This window comes from Gossypium hirsutum, chromosome A06 (assembly GCF_007990345.1).
Source record: "Gossypium hirsutum isolate 1008001.06 chromosome A06, Gossypium_hirsutum_v2.1, whole genome shotgun sequence".
Taxonomy (NCBI): domain Eukaryota; kingdom Viridiplantae; phylum Streptophyta; class Magnoliopsida; order Malvales; family Malvaceae; genus Gossypium; species Gossypium hirsutum.
In genome coordinates, this window is record NC_053429.1 from 117,713,762 (window position 1) to 117,736,962 (window position 23,201).

Here is a 23,201-nt window from a genome sequence, read left to right on the forward strand (position 1 = left end):
ACACATATGCTTCCACTAGCACTAGTGTATTCCTTTCTTCCTATGTCCTTTTTGCCACCAAAATTTATCTAAAAATGTTTTCCAATTCCCTACATAAGGATTTCAGAAGTAGAAAACATGACATAACATAAGTTGGTATTGCCCGCAGCACTGATTTTATGAAGACCTCCTTACCCCATTGTGATAATAGCCTCGTACTCCATCCTTCGATTCACAAATATACCCTATCCTGAAGATTTTGAAAGGATTTTTTCTTTTGTCCACTCACCACATTTGGGAGTCCCAAATATTTTTTCGGGTTTGTTAAACTTCTCACACCCAACAAAGTCAATATTTTTTCTTTTTCCTCCTCTCTTGTGTTTGAACTGTAAAAGATCGTTGATTTGTTAAAATTCACACATTGGCATGAACATCATTCGTATTCCATCATTATTTCTTTCAAAACCAATGCTACTCTATTTTTTGTTTCACCAAATAGGATACAATCATCCGCGAAGAGCAAGTGTGATATCTTTGGTCCCCTTCTACTAGCTTTTGCTCCTTTTAACAATCCCTCTAGCATAGCCAGTCTAATTAAAGATGAAAGTCCCTTACTACATAGTAGAAAAAAGGAAAGGGCTAAGTGGGTCACCTTTTCGGAGCCTCCTTGTAAGTTTGAAAATGTTTCTGCTTTTCCCATTAATGTTTACTTCGTAAGAAACCATGGAAATACATTTCATAATTAGTGCCACCTATTCTGCTGCAAAGCCCATTCGTAGCATTACTTCCTTTAGAAAGCCATCATAAGCTTTGCTCATATCGAGCTTTACTGCTATATATCCTTTCTTTCTTGTAATGACCCGATAGTCACGGGTATCAAAAAGTGTATTTTCGGGTCTCCGTTTTCAAAAAACGAATTCGTAAATATTTATTAAAAATATTTACAATGATTAGTAGTGTAGTTAATTAGGTTTTGGTTAGGTGATTTATTTTAAATTAAGGTTAATTACGTATAAAGATTAAATTGAATAAAGTGTGAAAGCTTAATAATAGAATAGAGAAAAGTAAAGGGACTAATTAAGCAAATAAACTATAAAATTTATAATTGTATGGTAATAGTAAATTACATGTGTAACAATATTATAAATATACTTGTAATAATTATATATACTTACTTATTATTTAAAAAAATATTATTATATTATATTATATTATAATTAAAATATAAAATAAATAAGTAATTAAACCAAATTATAACAAATGTATGGTAATGGTGAAATACATGTGTAAAAATAATAATCATATGTATATAATAATGCATGTATTTCTTATTATATAAGTAAAATATATATTATATTATAATATAATAATAAAAACAAAACATAAAAGAAAAAGAAAAAGAAAGAACATAATTGGGGAACGAAACAGGGGAAAGAAAGAAAGGAAAAGAAAGGAGAAAATTTAGGGTTTTAAGGTTCAAACTCAAAGTGCTAACGTTGTGCCGGAGACCTTGGTTAAGAAAAGAGAAGACAAGATTAACGAGGAGTAGCTTAAGAATTACGGTTTGTATTTCTATAATCCGAATTTAGAAATTTTTATTTGTTGTATTTTAGTTTAATGTGTATGGTAAGTAATTAAGGTGAGTGTTGTTTATTATTACCATTTTGATATTGAATTGAGATTATATGAATTTGTGATTGATGAAATTATTAATTGGTATTGAAATGTGAATTTTGTGACAGTGAAATACTAAATATTGGTTGTGTTTGAAAAGTGAATCGGATACCCTATTAATTGTATCGGGCTGAGCTGGATATATTTGGTATGTCATGGGATAGAAAGTGTTCACGGATACTTGATCACGAGTCGATGAGACACTGGGTGTCAAATTATTACTTCGAATGAGACACTGGGTACAAACTTATTTCGGCTTGGCCAATGAGACACTAGGTATCAATCTATCACTTTAAATTATTCGATAAGGCACTGAGTGCCAAACTGGTGTGTTTTGGTTGGATCCGTGTATCCGTCTAAGTCCAAGTCTTGTTAATACGGGTAAATGAATAATAAAATCTTACAATCGATATTGAAATGAAATGATATGAGAAATGAAAGTGATATAGTGAATTGAAAATAGAATGTGAAATATGTTGACAATACATGGAATATATGAGTTATATACTTATGAATTGAGTATGGTATGAAATGATGTATTCATGAATTGAGTACTGCATGACTGATACCATTGTACGAATAAATATGGTTGATATGTGAATAATCATTTTTATAGCAATTGTGTGAATTAGGATATTGTTTAATAAATGAAAAATGATAGTTATGATATGATACTAGATATTAATATATCCTTATAAATTTAATTGTCCCAATTATTATATTATATTATTTTTTTAATATTCGGATTATAGAAATACCACTGAGTTTTTACTCAGCGTACGGTTTGTTTTTCGTGCGCAGATTAGGTACAGCTGATGGTTGCTAAACTAACTAAAAATTCGACTAAGGCAAGCGTACCTATCGAACAGTGGTATAGTTATAGTGAGACTGGAAATATCGTATCCACAAGGACTAAAAGTACTAATAATTGCTATCTTTTTATTATCTAGTCTAAGAATTAAAATGATATTTTTAAACTAAGATTAACTATCTAATTAATTAAGAACACGACAGAGATTAAAGTTGAAAAATACTATTGGGAAATCGATGGAAAAGACAGTATCCAAAGAAGAATCTGCCTAGACTTCACTTATTACTTTTGAATTAAACAATTTATTCGTTTGATTTAACCCCTAGGAATCCCTAGCTTATGTTAATATCTCTCTCGAGACTAAAAAAACAACTGACTCTAGGTTGATTAATCGAATTCTCTTTCTAATTAAAACTCCTATTGTCGCATTAACTCGATCTATGGACTTCTTTATTAAATTTGGCTCTAATCCGACAGATTTATGTCATCCTATCTCTAGGATTGCATGTAACTCCACTTAATTATGGAAGATCTACTCTTAAATAGGGATTTTTGCTTCACTGAATAAGCACATCAAAATCCTAATTAATATCCTGGAATATTAAAGCATGGATTAAAACTCATAATTAAGAATAAGAACAAGTATTTATCATATGATTTAAATAGTAATAAGATCTATCTTAGGTTTCGTCTCCCTTAGGTATTTAGGGAGTTTAGTTTATAACAATCAGGAAAAACATCTCAAAATTGGGAAGTAGATCCTAGAAATTGAATAGAGATCTTCAGGTTGTAGTAGATCCTACTTTCGAGCTGATTTCGTTGGCTGTCTTTTAGTATTCTCTGTCTTCTACTCTTCATGTTCCCCTTGATCCTCTTCTCTTGTGTTTAAATATACTTTGGAATGCTCAAAATAGCCCAAAAGTATCCTTTTTCGAGTAGAATTAAAATAGGTATCGACAGGGACACGGCCGAGTGGCACACCCGTGTAGTGATGCTCAAGCGTGTGTAATTCTGATATGATTTTAAGTCGACACGGCCATTACACATGGGCATGTGGTCTGACCGTGTGTCTAACATGAGCGTGTGAATTACCCGTGTGGAAGTGTCTAGGCCGTGTGCAGCACTGAAATAAACTTATTTTGTCCGTTTTTGGCCTTTTCTCCCACTTTTCGCTTTCCTATGCTCATCTAGATATAAAACATGAAATTAAAAGATTAAGAGCATCAAATTCACTAAATCTTATGATAAATCATCCGAAAATATGTCAAACATGGGATTAAAAATATGTTACTTTTGAGGTTTATCAACAGTGATTTTGAAGAGTTGTAATCAAGGTTGTGAGCATTCGTCTCATCACATCTCCAAGTGCCAAGAGGGTATGTTTTAATATTTTGAACAGAATGGCATGTACTTAGGAAGATCAAGTATGTTTCAAACAGTAGGGACTAAAATATAAATTATAATTTTTTTAATGTTCAAATGTATTAGTGATTAGCCAAAATCACTTTGGCACCATGTGACAGCCCTATTTTGACCCTAGTCGGGAAGTGGTTTCGGGACCGCTAAACCGAGTCACCAAAATATTTGAATATAATATTTTATGTCTAAAATATGTGTTTATGCCTGTGTGAATTTTTAAATGCTTTAATTTTTGCAAATTGATGTGAAATTAATTGAAAATGGACTTGTGTGAAAATTTTGAGAATGTGTTAGGTAAATTTTGAAATGGCCTTGTATTATGTGACTTTAAAACACAAGGACTTGCATGTCAAATTGACATGTTTTTTTTATAGTGACCGGCCATGTGGAATAATCATTGAAATGTATGTATTTTATACATATATTTGTATTATAATATAATTATAATTATATATGTTATTGGTGTTAAAATAAAATAAATAAAATAGTGAAAGGTGAAAAGAACAAGGCTTAGTTCATCTTTTGTTCTTCATTTGCCGAATATAGGAGGGAAAGCTAGGCTTTCGGTCACTCTATGATTTTTGCTTGATTAAGGCAAAAATTTCATGTTATTTCCTTTGAATTTTTTTAAGTGTGGTTGATAGCTAAGTATTTGACTTAGCCCATTTTGAAATTTTGAATTCTATGGTGATTTGGGCATTCGGCAATGATATGGATGGTAAGAAATGTTGGTTGTTTTATGCTCTTATGAGTAAAGGTGGATAAGTGAGGTTTAAACTTGTTAGATATGCATAGTAGTGGTTTAGGTGCTTTGGGGAATTTTGGCTAACATGTTTGTGCTTACCGAAATTGAATTTGAGGTTTTGAGCATAATTTGTGTAACTTGTGAATGAAATACTTGAAATTATGAATTAGGAACATGAATTTAGTCGGCTACTTAAGACAAATTGTCAAATAATGCTCAACATTAGTGTAATTTACTTAATTGGCAAATTGAGCTTAGAATAGGTGAATTCGTGGGTATGGGGCAAAGTATTTATATTCGGCCATTAGTTAGATTTTGTTAAGATTTGGATAATTGAGAATTTAGTCAATATGCTTAGAAAGAAGCTTTCATGGTTGCCGAATTGTAAAGTGAGAAGTTGCTAAGTAAAATTGATGTTAAAATCAATGAAATAGAGAATGGTAGGTTTAATTGAAGAAGTCATGCTTTGTGTGCCTTATTTGCTTATTGAACATTCGGCTTTGCCCCTAGAGAATAAATGAATTGATGATAATTGTTTATGGGAATTAGCTTTGCCATGTTTATGTTAACAAGATGAGAAATAAATTAAGATGGTCCTAGTGTGCCGATTGGGAGCTAGGAAATTGAGTTAAAGATAGAAGATAGTGAGTAAATATTTCATAGACATTTTTTGACACTTAAGTTCACATGAATTTAAGCTTACTAAGTGATCACATATTCGGCTCTTTATGATTATTATGTCATGAATAATGAGTTTGATTAAAAGATTATGTAAACTTGATCAAATCAATAATTTAGTTGTGACTTGTAACATTGTTGTATTTGGCTGAATGTGTATGTAAAGGAAAATTGTGTGTGTGTGTGTGTGTGTCATATTGGAATGAAAGTGTAGATATTGAATTAGAGGTATGAACAAGGTTTAATATAATTAAACTTGTTTAACATAGCTCAAGAGCATAGAGGGGCAACATCGGATAAGGGAAAAGCTAAAGTCACGGAATAGCCAACCCAAAATTTGTTCAGAAAGATACAAGGTAAGTCTTTAAGTAATGGAACTTAGCTTATGATTTGATAAAATCATGATACATAAGCATAATAAATAAATTGTGACCTACTGGTTCTACTTGAATTACGTAATGAGATAAATAATTTGTGCATATGACTTGTAGCCGAATGGTTATAGAAATCATGTTGGATAGCGAAATGAAATCGTGTTCTTTGTATGTGGCTATTGAGCCGAAAGTGGAATGGTTGATAAGCATGTTGTGCTTTTGTTCTAGTAATGTAAATGAAATGCTAATGTGTTATGATATATATATATATGTGCATGATAATTGAGGATTATAACCGGGCTAAGACCTGCAGGCCTTGTGTGAGATTTATATCCGGGCTACGTCCCGAAGGCATTCGTGCTGGTGTTATGTCCGGGCTAAGTCCCGAAGGCATTTGTGCTGGTGTTATATCCGGGCTAAGTCCCGAAGGCATTCGTGCTGGTGTTATATCCGGGCTAAGTCCCGAAGGTATTCGTGCTGGTGTTATATCCGGGCTAAGTCCCGAAGGTATTCCTGCTGGTGTTATATCTGGGCTAAGTTCCGAAGGCATTTGTGTTGGAAATGTGTGATCTTGCTGTAATAATTCCAATTAATGTGCTCACAACCCTAAGGTGGTCAGGTATGTACCGTATATACGTTGTAAAATTTGATTCGGTTTAAATTGTGATTATTCATTTGGATAGTGCTCTTCCGGCCATTGCTTAGGGTTGTATGAAGTCTATAGCTTATTCAGGATACATGAATTTTGATTTAAGTGGAAATATTTTAAGATTGGCTCTGAGCATGTGAGTATATTGGTTGAAGTGTGAAGTAACATGAATATGTGAATATGTGTATATGTATTTATTTAGCCTTGTAATTGAATTAGATGTATTCGGCCAAATGATAAAGTTGGCTGGATAAAAAGAAGTTATCTACGTGATATGAATTTGTGTTTAAGGAAAAATTTAAAATGACATGCATGAACAATAGTGGTATATTTAGTCATGGTTACATTCGGTCAAAGAAAAGATGATAAGCCTTATGAATGCTATGCTTTAATTTTAAATGATTTCATTGCTTAAAACTTACTAAGCATAGAAATGCTTACTCTGTTGTCCTTAATTCTCTATTTTATAGATCTCGTTCGTTAGCTACGGTCTCGGGAATCTCAAAGTCGAAGTCGTCCACACTATCTAAGCCCATTCGATACTCTAGTAGCTAAACTTTGATAGTGGCATGTATAGGCTTGACTTTTTGATGTTAAATAAGTATCTTTTTGATGATGTATATATGTATAGCCATGCGAAAATGGCTTGTTAAGTTACTATATGTGTTCCACATAGTTAATGTGAATGTGTGGTTGATATTCGATTAATGTTTTCCATGTTTTGATGTGGATTGAACTTCAGAATGAATCAATGTACCTATTAACTTGAGATGACTCTTTTATATATTGTATAATTGGAAAAATAAGTTGGAATTCAGTTTTATAAGTGTGCCAACGGGAGTTATTCAACTTAGGTTAAATGGAATTTCGTGCTTGTATGGTAATACTTCTTAACCCCCCGGCGACGGCTACGGGTTAGGGGTGTTACATTTTATTGGTATCAGAGCTACGGTTTAGTCAATTCTAGGACTAACATAGCACGTATGAGTCTAGCTATACATGCCATTAAGTGTTAATACGATAGTGTGATGATTTCTGACAATTAAAAATATTTTTTTGTATAGTAATGGATCTCGATCCCGATCAAGCGATAGCTGATGATGTTGAGAGTGTAGCGCCTGCTCCCGCGCAAGGGACCGCACCGATAGACTCTCAACCTAACGCAAGCAATCAAAATGATGAGGCTAGACAAGCCTTTTATAATATGATGAATGATTGGTTCAACCAATACATTCGGACAAATACGGCTGCTCCACAACCCCCACTTCCAACAAATACACCCCCTGCACCTATGATACCTCCAGTGATTGATCAAATGAGGTTGAATAAGCCCCCGGTAGACAGAAATAGAAAGCATGGGGCTACTGAATTTAAAGCTACAGACAGTGATGATGCCGAGCAAGCTGAGTTTTGGTTGGACAATACTATCCGAGTATTCGATGAACTATATTGTACACCTGATGAATGCCTGAAATGTGCCATATCTCTGCTACGTGATTCTGCCTATTATTGGTGGAATGAATACATTGGTTTCTGTTGTGCCCAAAGAACGGGTGACGTGGGAATTCTTCCAAACTGAGTTTCGAAAAAAGTATATCATTCAGAGGTTTATCGATCAGAAACGAAAAGAATTTCTTGAGCTTAAACAGGGTTCCATGTCAGTTACTGATTATGAACGGAAGTTTGTCAGACTTAGTAGATATGCTCGGGAATATGTATCGTCTGAGGCTATTTTGTATAAAAGTTTTGAAGATGGGCTGAATAAATATATAAAAATGTTTGTTGGCATTCTTGAAATACGAGAGTTCGTAGTACTTGTCGAGCGAGCTTGCAAAGCCGAAGAACTTAGTAAGGAGAAAAGAAAAGCTGATGTCAGAGCTGGAGAATTTCATAACAGATCTTCAGGAAAGTCTTTTCAGCAATCATCGAAGAAATTTTGAGATGATTCAGGCTGATCAAAGAACACTTCGGGTTTTTCTAGACGAGACCGCGATCGACCAACTGTGAGTACACGAGCCACTTCAGTTGCCAGTGTTGGAAATGATCGACGGGATAGGACCGAGTGCAAGTATTGTGGAAAATGGCATTCGGGGAGCTGTAGATTTCATGACTGCTCCTGTTATAGATGCGGATCAGCCGACCATTTTATCAAAGACTGCCCGAGATTATCTGAACAAAATGTGAACCAGAATGGGAAACCGACTACTACTACAGCATGAGGTAGACCACCTAGGAATACGGGGAATGCTAGCGGTGGTCAGAGAGGGTCTAGAGATGCTACAACCAGATCCGAGGATCGTGCTCCTGCTAGAGCTTATGCTATACGCGCACGCGAGGATGCTTCTTCGCCTGATGTTATTACTGGTACTTTCACTCTCTTTGATACTGATGTGATTGCTTTGATTGACCCTGGTTCTACTCATTCATATGTATGTGAGACTTTAGCATCCAGTAAGACTCTACCTGTTGAGTCTACTGAGTTCGTGATTCGAGTATCGAATCCCTTGGGTCGATATGTGCTAGTCGACAAAGTGTACAGGAAATGCCCCCTGATGGTTCGAGATTTCTGTTTCCCAGCCGACTTGATGCTTTTACCCTTCGACGAGTTTGAAATTATTCTCGGAATGGATTGGTTGACTGTGCACGATGCTGTAGTGAATTGCAAGCGAAAGACTATCGATTTGCGATGTTCGAATAATGAGATAATTCGGGTTGCATCCACTGATTTAAACGGGCTATCAGCCGTATTAACTTCCATGTTAGCTCAGAAATATGTGAGGAAGGGCTGTAAAGTGTATCTGGCCTATGTGTTAGACAGCAAAGTATCCGAGCAAGAGCTTGAGACTATACCTGTGGTTTGTGAGTATTCGGATGTGTTTCTCGAAGAGTTGCCGGGATTACCACCTATTCGTGAAGTAGAGTTTGGCATTGAACTTGTACCTAGGACTACACCAATTTCAATAGCTCTATATCGTATGGCACCAACCGAATTGAAGGAATTGAAAGCTCAGTTACAAGAGTTTCCAGATAGAGGTTTTGCACGACCGAGTTTCTCACCATGAGGCGCACAAATTTTGTTTGTGAAAAAGAAAGACGGGACTATGAGAATGTGTGTCGACTATAGACAATTGAAAAAAGCCACTATAAAGATTAAATATTCGTTGCCCCAAATCGATGACCTGTTTGATCAGTTGAAAGGAGCTTCAGTGTTGTCAAAGATTGATCTACGATCTGGTTATTACCAGTTGAGAGTTAGAGATTCCGACATGCCAAAGACTGCTTTCAAAACGAGATACAGACACTACGAATTTTTAGTGATACCGTTCGGGCTCTCTAATGCCCCTGCAGTTTTCATGGACTTGATAAATCGGGTGTTTAGATAGTATCTGGATCGATTTGTGGTGGTGTTCATCGACGAAATTTTGATTTACTCTCGCGATGAGATCGAGCATGCCGAGCATTTGAGACTCGTGCTTCAGAATTTACGTGATAATCAATTGTACGTGAAATTCAGTATATGCGAGTTCTGGTTGTGCGAGGTCAGCTTTTTTGGGACATATAGTGTCTGCTTCGGGTATTCGAGTCGTTCCAAACAAGATTTCAGCCATTCTCGACTGGAAACCTCCTAGAAATGTTTCGGAAATTCAGAGCTTCTTGGAACTTGCCGGTTACTACTGACAATTCATAAAAGGTTTTTCGATGATCACGACACCTTTGACAAAATTGGTGCAAAAAGACGTCAAATTCGAGTGGTCTGAAAAGTGTCAGAAAAGTTTCGACCAGCTAAAAACGCTTTTGACGGAAGCCCCAGTGTTAGTTCAGCCAGAATCCGGCAAGGAGTTCGTGATTTATAGTGATGCATCTCTGAATAGTCTGGGCTGCGCTTTGATGCAAGAGAGTCGAGTTGTCGCATATGCTTCGAGGCAGTTAAAGCCTCACGAGCGGAACTATCCGACTCATGATCTGGAGCTAGCTGTTATTGTTTTCGCTCTGAAGATTTGGCATCACTATCTGTTCGGTGAGAAATGCCACGTCTTTTTTTATCATAAAAGTCTCAAATATTTAATGACTCAAAGAGATTTGAATCTGAGACAAGATGATGGTTGGAGTTACTTAAAGACTACGAGCTTGTCATTGACTACCACCCGGGAAAAGCTAATGTAGTTGTGGATGCTCTTAGACGAAAATCATTATTTTCCTTGTGAGCTATGAACGTACAATTATCGTTGTTGGTAGATGATGCATTGATAGCCGAGTTAAAAGCAAGACCAGTGTTAATACGACAAATTTGTGAAGCTCAGATAGTCGACAATGAGTTGGTTGCTAGGCGAGTTCAGTGTGAATCAAGTGTGGATTCAGAGTTTCAAATTGACGATAATGATTGTTTGAGGTTCAGGGATCGTGTATGTGTTTCGAGAAACTCAGAGCTTATTTCGATGATTTTGAGCGAGGCTCATACTAGCCGAATGTTGGTCCATCCTGGTAGCACAAAAATGTATAATGATATAAAACGTCAGTATTGGTGGCATGGTATGAAATGTGACATATCTGATTTTGTATCAAGATGTTTAATATGTCAACAAGTGAAAGTAGAATATCAAATGCCTTTGGGTTACTTCAGCCGATCATGATACCCGAGTGGAAATAGGATCGAGTTACGATAAACTTTGTGTCTGGTTTACCGTTGACGCCGGGCAAGAAAGACTCTATTTGGGTTATTGTGGATAGATTAACGAAGTCAGCTCATTTCATCCCTATTCGTACAGACTTTTCACTTGATAAGCTAGCGGAATTATACGTCTCTCAGATTGTATGATTGCACGGGGTGCCCACTTCTATTGTTTCAGACAGAGATCCCCGATTTACTTCACTATTTTGGCAAAAATTGCATGAGGCGTTGGGTACCAAGCTCCATTTTAGCACTGCCTTTCATCCCCAGACCGATGGTCAGTCTGAAAGAACGATTCTAATACTCGAGGATATGTTGAGATGTTGCATTCTCGAGTTTAGTGGCTCATGGGAGAAATACGTACCGTTGATTGAATTTGCCTATAATAATAGCTTTCAAACGAGTATCAAGATGGCACCTTATGAGGCCTTATATGGACGTAAATGTCGTACACCTTTGTTTTGGACTGAGCTTAGCGAGAATAAGTTATATGGGGTGGATTTAATTAAAGAAGCCGAACAGCAAGTGAAAATAATTCGTGATAGCTTGAAAGCAGCATCAGATCGTCAGAAATCATACGCGGACTTAAAGCGTAAAAATATGGAATTTCAGATTGGAGGAAAAGTTTTTCTGAAAGTCTCACCGTGGAAAAAGATACTATGTTTTGGCCATAAAGGCAAATTGAGTCCGAGATTTATCGGACCGTATGAGATTTTAGAGAGGATTGGGCCGGTTGCTTATAGACTAATTCTGCCCCATGATCTTGAAAAGATTCACAATGTTTTTCATGTATCGATGCTCCGTTGTTATAGATCCGATCCTTCTCATGTAATTAGTCCGTCAGAAATTGAAATTCAGCCCGATTTGAGTTATGAAGAAGAACCGATTCGTATCCTAGCTCGCGAGGTGAAAGAGTTACGAAACAAAAAGGTTCCTTTAGTAAAGGTGTTATGGCTCAAGCACGGGATCAAAGAAGCTACTTGGGAACCCGAGAACTCTATGAAAGAATGATACCTAAATCTATTTACTGGTAAGATTTCTGGGGACGAAAATCCCTAAAAGGGGGAGAGTTGTGACAGCCCTATTTTGACCCTAGTCGGGGAGTGGTTTCGGGACCGCTAAACCGAGTCACCGAAATATTTGAATATAATATTTTATGTCTAAAATATGTGTTTATGCCTGTGTGAATTTTTAAATGCTTTAATTTTTGCAAATTGATGTGAAATTAATTGAAAATGGACTTGTGTGAAAATTTTGAGAATGTGTTAGGTAAATTTTGAAATGGCCTTGTATTATGTGACTTTAAAACACAAGGACTTGCATGTCAAATTGACATGTTTTTTTATAGTGGCCGGCCATGTGGAATAATCATTGAAATGTATGTATTTTATATATATATTTGTATTATACTATAATTATAATTATATATGTTATTGGTGTTAAAATAAAATAAATAAAATAGTGAAAGGTGAAAAGAACAAGGCTTAGTTCATCTTTTGTTCTTCATTTGCCGAATATAGGAGGGAAAGGTAGGCTTTCGGTCACTCTTTGATTTTTGCTTGATTAAGGTAAAAATTTCATGTTATTTCCTTTGAATTTTTTTTAAGTGTGGTTGATAGCTAAGTATTTGACTTAGCCCATTTTGAAATTTTGAATTCTATGGTGATTTGGGCATTCGGCAATGATATAGATGGTAAGAAATGGTGGTTGTTTTATGCTCTTATGAGTAAAGGTGGATAAGTGAGGTTTAAACTTGTTAGATATGCATAGTAGTGGTTTAGGTGCTTTGGGGAATTTTGGCTAACATGTTTGTGCTTACCGAAATTGAATTTGAGGTTTTGAGCATAATATGTGTAACTTGTGAATGAAATACTTGAAATTATGAATTAGGAACATGAATTTAGTCGGCTACTTAAGACAAATTGTCAAATAATGCTCAACATTAGTGTAATTTACTTAATTGGCAAATTGAGCTTAAAAAGAATTTAGTCAATATGCTTAAAAAGAAGCTTTCATGGTTGCCGAATTGTAAAGTGAGAAGTTGTTAAGTAAAATTGATGTTAAAATCAATGAAATAGAGAATGGTAGGTTTAATTGAAGAAGTCATGCTTTGTGTGCCTTATTTGCTTATTGAACATTCGGCTTTGTCCCTAGAGAATGAATGAATTGATGATAATTGTTTATGGGAATTAGCTTTGCCATGTTTATGTTAACAAGATGAGAAATGAATTAAGATGGTCTTAGTGTCCCGATTGGGAGCTAGGAAATTGAGTTAAAGATAGAAGATAGTGAGTAAATATTTCATAGACATTTTTTGACACTTAAGTTCACATGAACTTAAGCTTACTAAGTGATCACATATTCAGCTCTTGATGATTATTATGTCATGAATAATGAGTTTGATTAAAAGATTATATAAACTTGATCAAATCAATAATTTAGTTGTGACTTGTAACATTGTTGTATTTGACCGAATGTGTATGTAAAGGAAAATTGTGTGTGTGTGTGTCATATTGGAATTAATGTGTAATTATTGAATGAGAGGTATGAATAAGGTTTAATATAATTAAACTTGTTTAATATAACTCAAGAGCATAGAAGGGCAACATCGGATAAGGGAAAAGCTAAAGTTACGGAATAGCCAACCGAAATTTGTTTAGAAAGATACAAGGTAAATTTTGAGTAATGGAACTTAGCTTATGATTTGATAAAATCAAGATATATAAGCATAATAAATAAATTGTGACCTAATGGTTCTACTTGAATTACGTTGTGAAATAAATAATTTGTGCATATGACTTGTAGCCGAATGGTTATAGAAATCATGTTGGATAGCGAAACGAAATTGTGTTCTTTGTATGTGGCTATTGAGCCGAAAGTGGAATGGTTGATAAGCATGTTGTTCTTGTGTTCTAGTAATGTAAATGAAATGCTAATCTGTTATGATATATATATATATATGTGCATGATAATTGAGGATATATATATATGTGTGCATGATAATTGAGGATTATAACCGGGCTAAGACCCGCAGGCCTTGTATGAGATTTATATCCGGGCTAAGTCCCGAAGGCATTCGTGCTGGTGTTATGTCCGGGCTAAGTCCCGAAGGCATTTGTGCTGGTGTTATGTCTAGGCTAAGTCCCGAAGGTATTCGTGCTGGTGTTATATCCGGGCTAAGTCCCGAAGGTATTCGTGTTGGTGTTATATCCGGGCTAAGTCCCGAAGGCATTTGTGTTGGAAATGTGTGATCTTGCTGTAATAATTCCAATTAATGTGCTCACAACCCTAAGATGGTCAGGTATGTGCCATATATACGTTGTAAAATTTGATTCGATTTAAATTGTGATTATTCATTTGGATAGTGCTCTTCCGGCCATTACTTAGGGTTGTATGAAGTCTATAACTTATTCAAGATACATGAATTTTGATTTAAGTGGAAATATTTTAAGATTGGCTCTGAGCATATGAGTATATTGGTTGAAGTGTGAAGTAACATGAATATGTGAATATGTGTATATGTATTTATTTAGCCTTGTAATTGAATTAGATGTATTCGGCCAAATGATGAAGTTGGTTGGATAAAAAGAAGTTATCTACGTGATATGAATTTATGTTTAAGGAAAAATTTAAAATGACATGCATGAACAATAGTGGTATATTTAGTCATGGTTACATTCGGTCAAAGAAAAGATGATAAGCCTTATGAATGCTATGCTTTAATTTTAAATGATTTCATTACTTAAAACTTACTAAGCATAGAAATGCTTACTTTGTTGTCCTTAATTCTCTGTTTTATAGATCTCGTTCGTTAGCTACGGTCTCGGGAATCTCAAAGTCGAAGTCGTGTACACTAACTAAGCCCATTCAGTACTCTAGTAGCTAAACTTTGATAATGGCATGTATAGGCTTGACTTTTTGATGTTAAATAAGTATCTTTTTGATGATGTATATATGTATAGCCATGCGAAAATGGCTTGTTAAGTTACTATATGTGTTCCACATAGTTAATGTGAATGTGTGGTTGATATTCGATTAATGTTTTCCATGTTTTGATGTGAATTGAACTTAAGAATGAATCAATGTACCCATTAACTTGAGATGACTCTTTTGTATATTGTATAATTGGAAAAACAAGTTGGAATTCGGTTTTATAAGTGTGCCAACGGGAGTTATTTGAATAAAGTTAAATGGAATTTCGTGCTTATATGGTAATACTCCTTAACCGCCCGGCGACGGGTACGGGTTTAGGGTGTTACACACCAAATGTAATATTCCTATATCAGGTTCCTTGGGTCGAACCAGATATAGGGGTGTTACATTTTCGATATGTTTCTAGTGAAAAGTGTGTAAAATCTCATAGGCTAATAGCACATTATCAGAAATTAATGTTTTGGGAATGAAAGCACTTTGAGCATTGTCAATACATTTCCCAATAATTCCCTGGAGGCGATTTGCTATTGTTTTCGCTACAATTTTATAAATGACAGTACACAAACTAATAGGTTTAAAATTAACAAGACTTGTAGGATTCAGGATTTTTGGAATAAGAAGAATATTTGTCAAATTTATAGAGTCAAAACCATTACCATCATTAAAAATTCTGACATCTTTACCTACAATGTGCCAGTATCTTTGAAAGAACAATGCCGGAAAACCATCAGTTCTTGGTGCTTTAGTAGGACCCATTCCTTTCAAAGCCGAATAAACCTCTTCTATTGTGTATGCTGATAATAAAGTTGTATTGATATCAGAGGAGATACTAGAGTCGATACCCATTAGTATATGGGATAAATTTCCAATCTCATTAGACGAAAATAACTTCTGAAAAAACATAATGGTAGCCCCACTAATCTCATATTTGTTGCAGATCTCCCTTCCTTCATCTAATTCCGACCTACTTATTGTGTTTATCTGTCTACGAACTAAGGCATGCTTATGAAAGAAGGCTGAATTCTTGTCCTCTAGTTACTGCCAATTGGCATGTGCCCTTTGTTACCAAAACATCTCATCTTTATCAATCTCTAGTGTCGAAACCTTTTCTTTAAATGGGGAGGGGTATTTTGAAAACGGGAGTCGCCACCAATCTTTTAAAGTGTGATTGGATCACTTTATAAAACATTTTGGTCAACGAACTTATGAGAAAACGGGCTCGGGAGTCGGTTACATACGAGGAAGGGTTAGCACCCTCGCAACGCCCAAAATTGGTACCAAATTGAATAGTTTTGTCCTAATGTTAAAAGCTTGAAAAAATTTAGCAATAAAATCTCTTTTAAAATCGTAATAATTTGAGTTGAAAATCGAAATTCTTTCGTCCCAAAAGAATGCGAACATCACATCCAGCGTGATTGGATACAATATTCTCAAACTTTCATAACTAAAAATCATCTCGTAATTTGTAAAATCTATTAAAAGAATACTTTAGATATTTAGACAAACGGGAAATTGCAACCCAGCATGTTAGGGCACTATTTCTCAAATTCCTAAATACAAAAGACATTGCCTTGTTTTTTAAGATTCCTTTAGATTAAATGAAATATAAAAATTTTAAAGAACGATGATGCATTTAACCTATTACAAAAAATCGATATTGGATTAATTAAACTACGTATTTTAACATTTCATACAAATATAATGTTGAAAATGGTAAATATGACATAAATCACACAATATAATTTACATTCCATACATACATAATCACAAATGACATGAATATACACATTATCATTTCATACAAAAGTACAAAGCAGCAAGAATAATGAATATTAAACATACATAATAATATTTCATGCGAATATATTCTTAAAATAATAACATAAAATGATCAATTTGCACGTGAATACATAGCAATAAATAAATGACATGATAAATAACAAATAATTTATAAGATGAAATTAGCGTGTTAAAACAATACCTAATAAAAGAAAGATAAAAAAATAAAATGAAAACAATAATAATAATAAATATTAAGCAATATATAAGTAATAAAAATTTTTAAAAATATATATTATTTAATATAGTAGCTTGATATATTTATAAAAAAGGATGTTAAATTAGAACAAAATTTTGTAGCAAATTTTAAATATAGACATTAAATATATATAATAACAATATATGTATTAGTTTATAATAAGTTACAAATTTAAATTTTTTTATACTAATAAATAATAAGTAATGAACTAATATATAATAAAAAGAAGATAATATAGGGAATAATATATAATAATATATGATATGTGATAAAAAATATAAATAAAATATAATGAAATATAATAATATGATAACTATCATATAAATAAGGATAATATATATACTATTATTTAATAATATTTAAAAAAATTAAAAATTTACACAATTAATGAATAATAAAATAATACATAATTTATAATAAAATAAAAATAAAAAATGCAAGGAATAATATATGTAGTAAAATATATAATGTATAATAAAATTTATAAATAAAATGTATAATAATAAAAATAGTATAATGAATAATATTTAAATAAAAAATAATATATACTATTTTATATAACTAATATTTATAAAAATAAATAATATATAAGGTATTTAATAAATAAATTATGCAAAAGTATTTAAAAGGATTAAAATTAAATAAAACTAGGGTTCTAGGGCTAATTTTAAAATAACAAAAAAAATTTAGGTCTAATTGGAACGCATTCAAAACTACAAGGGACTCGCTGGCAATTTGCCCTAATCCCATAAAACGACGTCGTTCCCAGAATAGGCTTTAATAGCTATTAGGACTAGATTGAATTAATCGTAGAAGACTGGGGACAATTTAAAATAAAAACAAAATGAAATGGTAAAGATTAAAATGCGGAAGGACTAATTGGGCAATTAGCCCATTTAAACGAAAACACGCTGATCTCACCTGGGTCTTGGATTAACACGCGGATCCTGGGTTTAAACGGTGCCGTTTTGGTACTTATCAGATTAAGCAAAAACGACACCATTTCTATTATGCTATTTAAGTCAGTTTTTTGGGCCAAAATTCATTTTAGAAACTGTTTTTTTAAAAAAAAACTTTGAAACTCTCTGAAATGAGTGAGGAAAGGGCAGTCCGGGCTCCGGTCTCCAATTGCTGGGTAGCATACCCACGCGCCACCGTATGAGGTGGTCAGAAGGTTAAAAACCTTCGTCTTTCCAGGCGAAACGCAGGTAACCTCTTCCCTTTTTTAAATACTGATTTTTTTTTTAAAAAAAGAACATCTCATACATGTAGAACAACAGGAAGTAAATAAAAATGTAACTGAATCACCCTTTCCACAATGAAACTGTTCGTCTCCCTTGTGTATATGTGTATATCTGTTTATATCTGTAAAACTGTGTTCTTTTTATTGAATCTGTGTTCTTTTTATTGAATCTGTGTATATATTCCAAAAAAAACTGTAGTGTTACAAAAGATCAATAAGGGGTTTTTATAACCCTCTGTTACATTTTAGGAAAGAATCCTTTGATTTTTTTCCCTGTTTGTTTCTTTGGTTGCTGTGGTTTCTTCCCATTTTTGCAGGTACCAACGATGAGGCAAGTAATAAACGGGCACTGACGATGGCACACCGGCGTTGATTCAGGCGTCGATCATGGCGTGATACGGAGCCTGGAATCATGGCACTGATGGTGGGTCAATGTGAGACGAACGGATGCGTCTGTTGGGGTGCTTGCGGCGCCTAGGATTTCTGAAACCCTAGGCCTTTCTGTCTCCTGTTAACGAATTGGGCCACTTGGGCCCCGTGTATTTTGGGCAGCACTTGGGCACTTGGGCTTGGGTGTAACCGGGTACTGGGTAGTGTAGGTTGATTGGGTTCTGGGTCATTAGTTGGGCTGTTGGGTTTTAGGTATTTGGGCTAAGGGTTTTGGGTTTTGTTAATGGACTGTAAATGGACTTTATTTTAATAATTTTTGTTTTTTTTTATTTTTTATTTATGGGCTCGGGTAAAATTAGGTTATTGTGTAACAGGAATAGAGCAAAGATTACTAAGGGACCAAATTTGGCCGGCCTGGCCAAGTCTCGAGATCTTGATCCTAATCTTCCTCAAAGGTATTCTGCTAGCTTCAGGAATGTCAAATTGGCTATCTTCAACCTGCTTCTTGCAAACTCAGGAATGCCAAATCTATTATCCTTGATCTGCTCTCTGACAATACAGAAACGCCAAATCTGCTATTTTTGATCTGCTCTCTGACAATACAGAGACGCCAAATCAGCTATCTTCAATCTGCTCTCTGACAATACAGAGTCGCCAGATCTGTTATCTTCGATCTGCTCTCTGACAATACAGAGACGCCAAATCTGTCATCTTCGATCTGCTCTCTATCAATATAGAGACACCAAATCTGTTATCTTCGATCTTCTCTCTATCAATACAAAGACGCCAAATCTGTTATCTTCGATCTGCTCTCTGACAATACAGAGACGCCAAATCTGTTCTCTTTGATCTGCTCTCTGACAATATACAGACACCAAATCTGCTATCTTTGATCTGCTCTCTGACAGTACAGAGACGCCAAATATGTTCTCTTCGATCTGCTCTCTGACAATACAGAGACACCAAATCTGTTATCTTCGATCTACATTGTCTCCTAAAGGACATAACCTGTAGAATACATATGTACTCCTGCCTGATGATTACAATGCCATGCTCGATATGAATCAAATGCTCCTAATTATGCAAAATGTTATGAAAATAATTCCTATTTCGGACGTCTTTACTCGTTCATCCATCAAAGTTCCATTTTTATTTTACTCCAAGTATCAATCGTACTCCGCTCATGTGTTTTGAATCAAATTGGTCCTATTATACCATTCTCCTAACATTACGACCTACTGAAGGCGATCCTCTCCTACGATTGAATCGTTTGAATTGTCCAATCATTTTTTGGACTGAAAAAGAAATTTCCTTGAGTACCTCCGACCTTTACTCATGGGAATTCTTCAAACAATTGTTTTGTTTTAGTTTCTCATATTTTCTGGAAATTCCCAAAGTAATATTCAAAACTTCATTTGTAAAAATATTTAGTTCATCAATCATTATTTCAATACAACATACTTTAGAAGACAAATAATCTAATCTTGAGAATAATTAGATAAATCATCAGAGTACAACAAGAAATTAATCCGAAAACATATCTTTGAGAAGAAAAAGAATCTAAAGATAGCAATCAGAACAAAAATTCGATGTTCAGCATATCACAGTTTGAGCTTCTGTACACAAATTCCATAAAGACTATTTGAGTTTAACATGTGTTTAGAAGATCCAAAGTACTTTTTTGATGCCTCAGTATGTAACACACTCCATTTCTTGTCAAATCTGGTATAGCAAAGTCACCGCATGTTTCTCGAATATTTGAGCAGCCCTTTCGGGTTTTCAACTCAAAAACCCCTTTGGTCTCAAGGCGCCCTTTGCGGGTTTTCACCTTGTTTTCCCTTCTCTTTAGACAAAGTACTTCTTGACTGAGTCTGAATTCACTGGATTGGGTAAAATTTTCTCATCCATTTCTGTTAAAATCAGAGCACCTCCAGAGAAAGCCTTCTTTACAACATACGGCCCTTCCCAATTCGGCATCCATTTTCCTCTAAAGTCTTTCTGTACGGGAAGGATCTTTTTCAGCACCAGGTCCCCTTTGTGAAATTCTCTTGGACAAAACTTCTTATCATAAGCTCGCATCATTCGCTTCTGATACATCTGACCATGACGAATAGCCCTTAGCCTCTTTTCTTCAGTCAAGTTCAATTGGTCATACCACGATTGAATCCATTCTGCTTCATCTAGCTTTATTTCCGAAAAATTCGAAGAGAAGGTATTTCAACTTCAATGGGTAATACTGCCTCCTTCTCATAAACCAACGAGAAAGGAGTTGCCCGAGTAGAGGTTCTGATGGATGTTCGGTAAGCTAAGAGTGCAAATGGTAACTTCTCATACCAATCTCTTTAGGTTTCAGTCATTTTCCCCACTATCTTCTGGATGTTTTTGTTAGCAGCTTCCACTGCCCCATTCATCTTTGGGCGATATGGATATGATTTATGATGTTTAATCTTGAATTGCCTGCAGACTTCCGCAATCGTGCTGTTGTTCAAATTCAATGTATTGTCTGATATGATCCTCTCAGGCATTCCATACCAACAAACGATCTCCCCTTTCAAGAATCACCCTACTGCTGACTTAGTGACGCTAGCTTAAGAAGCTGCCTCTATCCATTTTGTGAAGTAGTCGATGACCACAAAAATGAAACGATGCCCATTCGAAGCTTTTGGTGATATTGGCCCAATGACATCCATGCCCCATATGGAAAAGGGCCATGGAGAAGTCATAACATGTAAGGGTAAAGGTGGTATATGGATCTTGTCCCCATATATTTGGCATTTATGACATTTCTTAGCATAACTGATACAATCTCCTTCCATAGTAGACCAATAGTATCCAAACCTCATTATTTCTCTTGCCATCGTAAAGCCATTAGCATGTGTACCATAAACTCCTTCATGTACTTCTTCCAAGATTTGTTTAGCTCTACAGCGTTAACGTATCTCAAAAGTACCTGATCTTTCCTTCTTTTATAAAGGATATCCCCATCTAGTACATATTCGCAGGCTAACATCCTTAAAGTTCTTTTGTCGTTTTCAGTTGCCTTCTCTGGATATTCACGATTTCTCACATACCATAATATATCTTGATACCACGGATGGTCATCCTTTTCCTCTTCTTCGATGTTACAGCAATGAGCTGGAAGCTCCGAAATGCTCATTTGAATTGGTTTCATATCCTCTTGTTTATTTTCTTTAATCATGGAAGCCAATGTCACCAAGGCGTCCGCCATCTGATTTTCATCTCGTGGGAGATAACTGAAAGTGACGTTATCAAACGCTTCAAGTAACTCCAAAACTATGTTTCGATAATTAATCAATTTGGGGTCCCTTGTCTCCCATTCACCCCTAAGCTGGTATATTACCAGCGCAGAGTCTCCATATACTTCTAGAGTTCTAATTTTCCGCTCTCTGGCTGCTTGAATCCCCATGATGCATGCTTCATACTCAGCCATATTATTCGTACAGTTAAAGTCCAATTTACATGTGAATGGATAATGATTGCCATTTGGGGATACCAAGACTGCCCCAATTCCATTTCCTACCGCATTGGATGCACCATCAAAGTTCATCTTCCATGGACATTTTTCAATAGTTGCCACATACATCAACTCCTCATTAGGGAAATCAAAGTTTAATGGCTCATAATCTTCTAGAGCTCTGCTAGCCAGAAATTCTGCTATCGCGCTTCCTTTTATAGCCTTTTGACTTACATAGACTATGTCAAATTCTGAAAGCAATATTTGCCACCTTGCCATTCTTCCATTTAATGCTGTTGACTCCATCATGTACTTTAATGGATTAAGTTTTGAAATTAGCCAAGTCGTATGATATAACATATATTGCCTCAACCTTCGAGTCGTCCAGATTAAAGCACAACACAATTTCTCAATTGACGAATATCTCATCTCACACTTTGTGAATTTCTTGCTGAGGTAGTATATCACATTCTCTTTTCTTCCTGACTCGTCATGTTGGCCAAGCACACATCCCATAGAATTACTAAACACTGATAAGTATAGAATTAATGGTCTATCTAGACTAGGCAGAGATAACACTGGAGCATTTAACAAGTGTTGCTTAACCTTATCAAAAGCATTCTGGCATTCCTCATCCCAAGTACCTTGGTTGTGTTTTCTAAGGAGGCGAAATATAGGATCACATTTCTCAGTTAATTGCAAAATAAACCGAGCAATATAATTCAATCTTCCAAGAAAACCCTAAACTTCCTTCTGAGTACGTGGTGGAGGCAATTCTCGTATGGCTCTAACCTTGTCTGAGTCAACTTCTATTCCCTTTTCACTGACCACAAAGCCCAATAACTTCCCCGACCTAGCTCCGAAGATGCACTTTGCCGGATTAAGCTTCAACTGAAATTTCTTTAATCTCAGGAACAACTTCCTCAAGACTTCAATATGCTCCATTTCTGTTTGAGATTTAGCAATCATGACATCAACATACACCTCAATCTCCTTATGCATCATATCGTGAAATAAGGTCACCATAGCCCTTTGATATGTTGCCCCTGCATTCTTTAGTCCGAAGGGCATTACCTTGTAACAAAAGGTGCCCCACAGTGTTATAAAAGTGGTTTTATCCATGT

At 35.1% G+C, this 23,201-nt stretch overlaps 1 protein-coding gene across 1 annotated transcript; it reads right to left on the reverse strand.

The window, feature by feature from the left end:
• Positions 1 to 21,444: 21,444 nt before the first annotated feature.
• LOC107963120 (uncharacterized) lies at positions 21,445 to 22,053 on the reverse strand. The gene has a single exon (XM_016899705.1). It carries the CDS (start codon positions 22,051 to 22,053, stop codon positions 21,445 to 21,447), a length of 609 nt encoding a protein of 202 aa, XP_016755194.1.
• Positions 22,054 to 23,201: the final 1,148 nt, after the last annotated feature.